General features: G+C 35.2%; 1 protein-coding gene across 1 annotated transcript; it reads left to right on the forward strand.

Annotated features, from left to right (window-relative positions):
• The first annotated feature begins 1,155 nt into the window (after positions 1-1,155).
• On the forward strand, positions 1,156-8,919 carry LOC127865597 (uncharacterized). Its single transcript, XM_052405455.1, has 4 exons — positions 1,156-1,486; positions 7,664-7,696; positions 8,311-8,493; positions 8,666-8,919. Exons 1-4 carry the CDS (start codon positions 1,447-1,449, stop codon positions 8,833-8,835), a joined length of 426 nt encoding a protein of 141 aa, XP_052261415.1. The 5' UTR covers positions 1,156-1,446; the 3' UTR covers positions 8,836-8,919.
• The last annotated feature ends 1,253 nt before the right edge of the window (positions 8,920-10,172 follow it).

Here is a 10,172-nt window from a genome sequence, read left to right on the forward strand (position 1 = left end):
ACCAGTTTGGAAAACAACTGCGTTTTTAAACAACCTTTGTAGTTAAAAACAATGCAACGAATAAAAGCAAACATTTAACTTTTATGTTATGCGGTTAAAGAGGACACGTACTTTTTTGCTATGCTTGTCTATCTTTTAACTCTCTGCGTGTGTCCAGCTGTGACTACAGACACAATTTTGTGCACCGTTGTCGAATGTATCCGAATGTGTCGGACATCTTTTATAACGATTAGGTGATAAGTTTTTAAGTTATTAGAAGACATAGATATAAGGTCCATCCACTAAAGGTATTAAACTTGTTAGCGATGTATCATTTACAAACAATCTTTGAGTAAGAAATATGTTTCATCCACATAACAAACAATAATAATGTCGTAAGTAGCAAATATGATGTTACAGAACTTGTAAGTAGAAAAAGAAGCTGGACGTTTGTAACTTATGATGTAGCACACACACAGCTTAATATAAAAGGGAAAAATGCCACAAGCTTTGAATATTAAACTGCCACAAACTTTGAATGTTGAAAAATGAAAAGTGTATGAGCATGTCTATGGGAATGTTAACATCAAATTAAAGCTGAAAAAGGTGCTTAACGTTTGTAATTTGTGACGTGGAAAAATAAAAAAAGTATCGCTCATGCACAACTTCATTTCATAAGAAAGGTTGTATGTTGAATAGTTACGGAAAACGCCTGCGGGCGAACTTGCATTTACGGACAGACGTTCGTTTTGATTCCAATATACTTCTTTTATTCTTAAGATGCGAATATTTCACACTTCGATTTCAACTTCTCCTATATTTGACTAATGTGCCTTTTACATTTTGAAAACACTTTTATATAATATTTACCCTTGAAATTGGTATATGACACGTTAATCTTTAGCATGCTTTTAGAACATTGAATAATTGAATCTCTATCTTAAAGTGTACAGAACAATGTCAAATCAAAAATATCTAAATAGTTTTTCATATTTAATTTCAGCGAGTTTTTAGAACAAGCGCGGACTAATTGTTCCAGTCTTGCCATTGGTGATGCCTAAAGCAGTCTAAACAGGGAAGTGCGTGTCAATCCTGTGAACTTCGTTCACCTTGTTATCGCAGACAGGTGACCTGATAATGCTCTCGGCATGGCCGTAACGCCCCCCAGACTCTGGCATGGCATGGCCGGAACGCGCCCCCAGACGCTCGATCGAATTGCACGGCTTTCCAGCGGAAGGCTGTTTCCTAAATAAATAACTTTTATAAATTACACATTTGTAATTTATAGCTTATCGTAAACATAATCTACATTTATTTATTGATCAAAGCTGCAGATTGCATTCCTCTACGTTCGTGACAGTGTGGCACTCGACAACAGTTCACAATCTGGTGAAGATTGTCTGTTCATATAACTGGAACAAAATCACGTGGCTCTGTCTACAAACATCGTTCACTCATCGTCGGAAAATGAAGACGCTGATTCTTGTGATCGCTGCCATAATTTCTGGTATGATTCTTTTCGTTGTTGTATATTTAACAAATACTGTGTTTGTTCATTGCATGATTTAATACAAAATTTACACTGCATTGACGATGTCTTTAAGTTCGTGTCAATTTTCAGTAAAGAACGCAGTTAACGTCATCTCGTCACGATAGTTGAGCCATACCAAACTGATCTTATTATAGACTGAGCTCTCATTCTATTAGTAATGCATAATTGTATTTACCCATCGATAATACAATGACAATTGTAAAACCTGTCTGTCCTTGACCACTATTATTCACGGATGATATGTCGCTGTACTGAATTTGGCCAAGAAGGGAGCGCGCGGGCGAAATAAACATTATTATATTTGGGGCGTGCTCAGTGAAAAGGGGGTTTGATTCATGTGTGTAAAGTGTCACATGCCCAGAATAGCCTGTGCAGTCCACACAGGCTAATTAAGTACGACACTTTCCGCCTTAACTGGATTTTTGCTAAAAAGAGACTTTTTTTCTTAAAACGAAAAAAATCATGAAAGTGGAAAGTGTGGTCCCTGATTAGTCTGTGCGCACTGCACAGACTGATCTGGGACGATACTTTACGCATATGCATTAAATCCCTTTTTCACAGAGCGCGGCTTATTTGTATTTTACTTTCACAATAAGTAGAGGAGAGTGAAAAGCGTACATTAAAAATCCCGTTATTTTGTCCATATAAATGAAATATATCTTCCACACACGATCATAGCTTTATATATTTCCAATAATGACTTCTAATCAGAATCAGCGCGTTCAAGTGAATGTCAATGAATATTGTCATTAGTGTTTAATGCCTTATGTCAATCATTACCTTAGAGCAGGTTTTAGTTCTTCAACCAGTTTTTTCGCTCTGTCCTTTTAAATAACTCGAGGCCTATCATCAGCACTCTTTGCCGACAAACCAGAGCTGCAATCTACAGCCATTTCCAGAAAACAAACCAGAGCTGCAATCTACAGCCATTTCCAGAAAACAAACCAGAGCTGCAATCTACAGCCATTTCCAGAAAACCTCTGCAGAGTATCATGATTAGTATAAAATACATTCTTGTGCACGTTATGTTGGTGCTTTTCTTAATGCGACGAATTTTAATTGCATATTTTCATGTTAAAACCATTCATGCGATATTTGATAGTCCGAAGCAGTGGTCGCTAAACAAATTAGAAATATGCTGATTTACACTAACTTGACAAAAAAGTAACTAAAAATGCTCTTTGGTTGAAATAATCGTGTATCCGGCAAAATTTGCATGCGTGGCACAAACAATAAGTTACAAGAAATTCCACAAAGATGTGTATATTGCGAACAATCCGACCAACACATAATTTGTACGTAAATAGGATATTACTGATTCCATATTGACTTTGCAAAGTCCTATGTATTCTTTGTTGTAATGTCTTTAAAACTATAACTTATTTAGCGAACCAAACACCAAACACATACTTACCATATACTACATGGACAAACATGTTCCAATACCATAATCCTGGATAACAATTCTTTCCATTCTTTACATATAACAAATGATATGCCGATCCATTTTTCTTTACGATATTACATACATGACAATCGTTTTCATGTACATTTGTTCATTCTGTATGACAAACCCCAATATGAGTCAGATCATCATACCACTCTACGTTAAAATTAGCAAGAAAACCCCTTTCCTTATATTCCCAAAAAAAATAAAATCTTTCCATGACATTATGTCTGCCATGCGTAAAACCTATGTGACAATGTGGTCTATGTGTCCTATGTTAAAACCCGACATCAGAAACAGAAACATTTGATAAACCTCGTGTCGTACATGGCATTTGCTGATATGCACGGTCTTACATGACAGACGCTTTGCAAGATTTAATGTCGTGCAAGAAATCCCATTTACATTGTACATATTGCATGACATTCAATTTACTATAATGATTTACAACATGACTTAATCTCATTCTATTTTCATTCCATCCAATAGTACCGGAAGTAACCTCTTAAAAACCTCCTGTGCTACACGGTATTTCTTTTTCAATTCATCCTATCTTTCATGACATTGTCTACACGACCTATACTATGTTTCATGTTCCATTTACAATTATCATATCCAACATGAACTTTGAGTTCCATGCTAAATAGGGTGTTTCCTTTGCCATACCATTTGTCCTGCGTGACGTACCCTTTTCGGTTCCTCATATCCTATATGTAATTCACATGTATTATTTTTTCCCCATTTATTGCTACCGTACATGACTTACCGTTTTCAGTCATTTCTATCCAACATGGCATTCCCTTTTCAACCCTTTCTATCCCAAATAAATTTCCAATTCAATTCTTTATAAAATACATGATCATTTGTGCCGTGTTCTGAAAAAAACTGGGCATAATGCATGTGCGTAAAGTGTCGTCCCTGATTAGCCTGTGCAGTCCGCACAGGCTAATCAGGTACGACACTTTCCGTTTAAATTGGATTTGTGCTAAGAAGAGACTTCATCTAAACGAAAAAAGTCAGAAAGCGGAAAGTGACATCCCTGATTAGCCTGTGCGGACTGCACAGGCTAATCTGGGACGACACTTTACGCACATGCATTATGCCCAGTTTTCATAGAACACGACTCATTAAATCCGCCATATCCCACATGTCATTCCTTTTACAATATCCACTCTCCAAAATGACATTTCCTTTTCAATCCATCAAACCAAACATGAAATTCGATTTTAATTCCTTTTATCCAACATGGTATGTTCCCAGAGCTTTATATCCTACTGCACATTCCCTTAAAGCGGGTATATACGATTTTTTATATGTGTTTAATTGTAATATTTTGATAAAATATGTTACAATAACACAGAATAGGCAAGAAAAATTATACATTAAAGCCGAATTTCATAAAATGCAGCAAAGACAAATTAGCGCCCCGAGCCGATAGTGACGTACATATTTTCCTACAATAACCGAAGCATTCGTCTTTGTATTAGGATCGGAGATAGTGTTCGTGTGTCGTATGAATAGATATCGTTGCAGGAATTCAAATAAACCGTTAAACTAAGTTTAGATGCACATCGTACATGTATGGTATACATGCTTTAAAGCGGGTATATACGATTTTGTCAAATATTTATGAATTTATATAAACTGTGTAAAAAACTTATCATATATATATTTCAATATAAATTAAAATAAAAGTTAAGAAGAACATATGTCGAAAAATGCGAAATAAGCCAGATATTTAATTCTGAAATTGAAAACGGCTGTACAGCCGAATTCGCCAGCATGTATACCATACATGTACGATGTGCATCTAAACTTAGTTTAACGGTTTATTTGAATTCCTGCAACGATATCTATTCATACGACACACGAACACTATCTCCGATCCTAATACAAAGACGAATGCTTCGGTTATTGTAGGAAAATATGTACGTCACTATCGGCTCGGGGCGCTAATTTGTCTTTGCTGCATTTTATGAAATTCGGCTTTAATGTATAATTTTTCTTGCCTATTCTGTGTTATTGTAACATATTTTATCAATATATTACAATTAAACACATATAAAAAATCGCATATACCCGCTTTAAAAAACACAGTTCTTTCAAAAATGATAATTTATTTCCTTAACCCATTTATGCCTAGCGTCTAGAAAAAGGGTCTTGGCAAACAGCCCATGATGCGGCGTCTCGTCAGTGTCTGCGCTGTTTGCTTAAAGCGAGATTATACGATTGTGTCAAATATTTATTAATTTATATAAAATGTTTAAAAAACTTATTAAACATATATTTCAATATAAATTAAATAAAAGTTAAGAAGTACATGTGTCGAAAAATGCGAAATAAGCCAGATATTTAATTCTGAAATCGAAAAAGGCTGTACAGTCGAATTTGCCATCATGTAAATCATGCATGTACGATGCAAATCTAAATTTAGTTTAACGGTTCGTTTTAAATTCCTGCAACGGTATCTATTCATACGACACACGAACACTAACAAAAAAGACGAATGCTTTGGTTGTTGTTGGAAAATATGTACGAAATATCTTCGTCACAATCGGCTCGGGCGCTTATTTGTCTTTGCTGCATTTTATGAAATTCGTCTTCAATGTTTAATTTTTTTTTGCCTATATTGTGTTATTGCAACATATTTTATCAATACATTACATTACAATTTAACACAAATAAAAAATCGTATAATCTCGCTTTAAAGGAATTTCTGTAAGAAATATTCTAAATAAAGAGATAAATATACTAGACATCCCTTATTTTGGAAATAAATTCAATTTAGAAGGATGTGAGAGTCCACTAGGCAAAGGGTTAACCTTCTACCCTACATGCCAGTTCGTATCTTATATCTGCTATACCGTACGGCAGTCTTCCCACCTTTCCGTTCCTTTTAGAAAATCCATTTCTTACACCCCTTATCCTACATGACAGTCTGTTTCATATGCCCCATATCCTACCTCACAGTTCGATTTCTTAACCTAATATCCTTCATAAAAGTCCATCTCCTAATCCCCTGCATAATCGTATTTTTAATACTCATATCCTACAGGAGGGTCCATTTCAAATGCCTCCTACGCTACATGACAATATATTTCATATGCCCGCTTATCTAGCTAAAATTCCCTTTTCCATACCTCCTACAATAAATGCCGCTCAATTTCTTTTACCTCAAAACGTACATGACAGTCCTTTTTATAGGAAGACACTTCACATGACAGTTACATTTTCAATAACTCATATTCTACATCACAGTTTTACGTCTCTAATTCTCCATGACAGTCAGTTTCATTTACCTCCTATCCATCATAAGAATTATTTTCCGACTACATGACTGTACCCTTTAATACTTCTTATTCTACATGACGGCCTATTTCAAATCCATTATTTTCTTCACGGCAGTTCATTTCCAAGTTCTCCTACAAAACATGCTAGTCAATGTACTATAAACCTATACTACATGTACATGGCAGTCTATTTGCTTTACCTGCTTATAATACATAACAGTCCTTTCCTTTAACGCATATTCTACATAACAGTCCATTTTCTTTAACGCATATCCTACATAACAGTCCATTTCCTTTACCACCTATCCTACACGACAATTCATTTCCGATACCTTCCATCATACACTACAGCACATATCCTAAACTTACTATCATTTCCTATAATCTCCCATCCTACGCTACAATGCCTTTTCACTACATCATATTCTACAGCGACATAACATATAAACACTTAACATATTTCATGACAGTCCATATCTTCAACATTATTATATCCTACACGACAGTCCATTTCCCATACAAATCAGTATAAACTTATTCCGACAACATATATTTAATCATATGCAATAATTTTAATATCTACGAGGTACGTGTAGTTTAATATCTACGAGTTACGTGTAGTTTAATATCTACGAGTTACGTGTAGTTTAATATATACGAGTTACTTGTAGTTTAATATCTACGAGTAACGTGTAGTTTAATATCTACAAGTATCGTGTAGTTTAATATCTACGAATTACGTGTAGTTTAATATGTACGAGTTACGTGTAGTTTAATATGTACGAGTTATGTGTAGTTTAATATCTACGAGTTACGTGCAGTTTAATATCAATGAGTAACGTGTGGTTTAATATCTACGAATTACGTGTAGTTTAATATCTACGAGTTACGTGTAGTTTAATATCAACGAGTAACGTGTAGTTTTATATCTACGAATTACTTGTAGTTAAATATCAACGAGTTATGTGTAGTTTAATATCTACGAGTTACGTGTAGTTTTATATGTAGTTATGTACGAGTTACGTGTAGTTTAATATCTACGAGTTACGTGTAGTTTAATATCTACGAGTTACGTGTAGTTTAATATCTACGAGTTACGCGTAGTTTAATATCTACGAGTTACGTGTAGCTTAATTTCTACCAGTTACTCGTAGTTAATATCTACGAGTTACGTGTAGTTTAATATCTACTAGTTACGTGTAGTTTAATATCTACTAGTTACGCGTAGTTAATATCTACGAGTAACGCGTAGTTAATATCTACGAGTTACGCGTAGTTAATTTCTACGAGTTACGTGTAGTTTAATATCTACGAGTTACGCGTAGTTAATATTTACCGGTTACGTGTAGTTTAATATCTACGAGTAACGTTTTCATACGTGTGTTTATTTTTCAGCAAACGCAGAGAAACGTTTCATATACCCTATTGGTAAGGCGTTCATAAAACTTAACCCATTTATGCCTAGTGGACTCTCTCATCCTTCTAAATTGGATCAATTTATTTCCAAAATTAGGGATGTCTAGTATATTTATTTCTTAATTAGAATATTTCTTACAGAAATTCCTTTAAGCAAACAGCGCAGACCCTGATGAGACGCCGCATCGGGCGACGTCTCATCTGGGTCTACGCTGTTTGCCAAGGCCTTTTTTCTAGACGCTATGCATAAATGGGTTTAAAATGCGCAAGAGTATTTACCAATACACTTTCTAATGTCATTATAACTTACAACTAGTCAAAACATTTTCCCTTAACTTTGTTTCACAGTTAAGACCAGATCGATGCATTCAGACACTTTCTGAAGAAAATGCCATTTATACTATTTTTTTTGACACTGACTCAATTTGTAATATCGTAGAAACGCTTTGCAAGTATCTCGTTTGGACTTATTTAGGTATAAACGCTGAATTGATTACAGAGTTGTTGTTTTTAATTAAAATAAAGATTGGATACTTTTAATATTTGTTTATCCTTAAAATATTTTACATGTTAACATGTGTCCAACCAACACTAGTTGGTTGCTGTATTTCTGTTATTGTGGGCAGGCGGCGGTGGCGGCCCTGGCAGCTTTGGCGGCGGATCTACTAACTACCATCCGTGCACGCCCCAGCAGTCGCACTGTGATTTAAACTGCCCCTCGGGGTACCTCAAGGGTCCCATGGGATGTGACTTCTGTCAGTGCAGTCATGACCACGTCACGCCCGGATCAGTACTAACAGACCCAACATGTAAGGCGCAGCGTTTAATAAAGGCTTGACCTTTTTCTGTTGAAACACCTCACACTGTTTGTTTTTATGTAAGCATCTATAAGTAGTAAGAAACATACCCATCCTATATACTAATAAGCTTATTTCCTTTTTTCTTTTTTTTAAATCTGCAATATGAATATTTTGTTTTCAGCGCATGTGACCACCGCCCGCACAACCGCAGCTCCCACGGCGGCCCCCTCCACCACCGTGGATATTTGCAATACCGCGCATGCGCTGTGCACCAACAAGTGTGGTGCGGGCGGATTCCTCGTTGACCCAGACGACTGCACGTTTTGTGTCTGCAAGCAGCAGTCGGGCTAACAGTTCGACAGGCGATACCGCACCGCTCACACACGAATATGTACTTGTACACATTCTTGAAACTTGAATAAATTCTAAGTCGAATTGCTTATATAAATACTCCCCGGTTGGCCGAATCGATATCGGTTAGACAAGAAATGAAATTCGTTATTTGTTTAGTTTTTTTTGTTTCACGGACGGCAGCGGGGATTTATTAATATAGACACTACAACTATTAAATTCTATATCTAAACGGAATATTATTCATTTAAAATAGTTTGGCTCACAAATCATTTAACATGGAAAACATGTCACGTTTTTTGAAGGATCAGCCACTTTTTGCAAGAATTGACTTAAAGCGGGTATATACGATTTTTATATGTGCTGAATTGTAAAATATTGATACAAATATGTTATAATAACACACAATATGCAAGAAAAATGATACATTTAAGACGAATTTTATAAAATACAGCAAATACAAATTAGCGCCCCGAGCCGATTGTGACGAAGATAATTCGTAATTATTTTCCTACAATAACCGATGCATTCGTCTTTTTAGTAAGTGTTCATGTGTCGTATGAATCGATATCGCTGCAGGAATTTCAAATGAACCGTTAAACTAAATTTAGATTCACATCGTACATGCATGATATACATGCTGGTGAATTCGGCTGTACAGCCTTTTTCGATTTCAGAATTAAATATCTGGCTTATTTAGCATTTTTCGACACATGTTCTTCTTAACTTTTATTTTAGTTTATATTGAAATATATGTATAATAAGTTTTTTACACATTTTATATTAATCAATAAATATTTGACAAGATCGTATATACCCGCTTTAACCCATTTATGCCTAGCGTCTAGAAAAAAGGCATTGGCAAACAGCGTAGACCCACATAGTCTGCGCTGATTGCTTAAAGGAATTTCTGTGAGAAATATTCTAAATATAGAAATAAATATATCACACATCCCTAATTTTGGAAATAAATTGATCCAATTTAGAAGGATGGGAGATTCCACGAGGCATAAATGGGTTAAAATAACAACGACATAATAATGAGATCGCGTTATATAGATAACAGCGGCATAACCACTGGAATTTGTTAAAATATATAACGATGAAATAGCCAATTCTGAAATCAGTAAATATAGATAAAGAGGACATGGCTACTGAATTTAATCAAAATAGATCACGACGACATTTCCACTAATGCGATCACTTAATATAGATCACGACGACATAGCTACCTCGGATATCAGTTGAAATAGATCCGACGACAGTGCCACTACTTAAATCAATTAATGTAGTATGTGTATAAACGACACATCACCTTTGTATAAACAAAATATTGA

This window comes from Dreissena polymorpha, chromosome 2 (assembly GCF_020536995.1).
Source record: "Dreissena polymorpha isolate Duluth1 chromosome 2, UMN_Dpol_1.0, whole genome shotgun sequence".
Classification (NCBI taxonomy): domain Eukaryota; kingdom Metazoa; phylum Mollusca; class Bivalvia; order Myida; family Dreissenidae; genus Dreissena; species Dreissena polymorpha.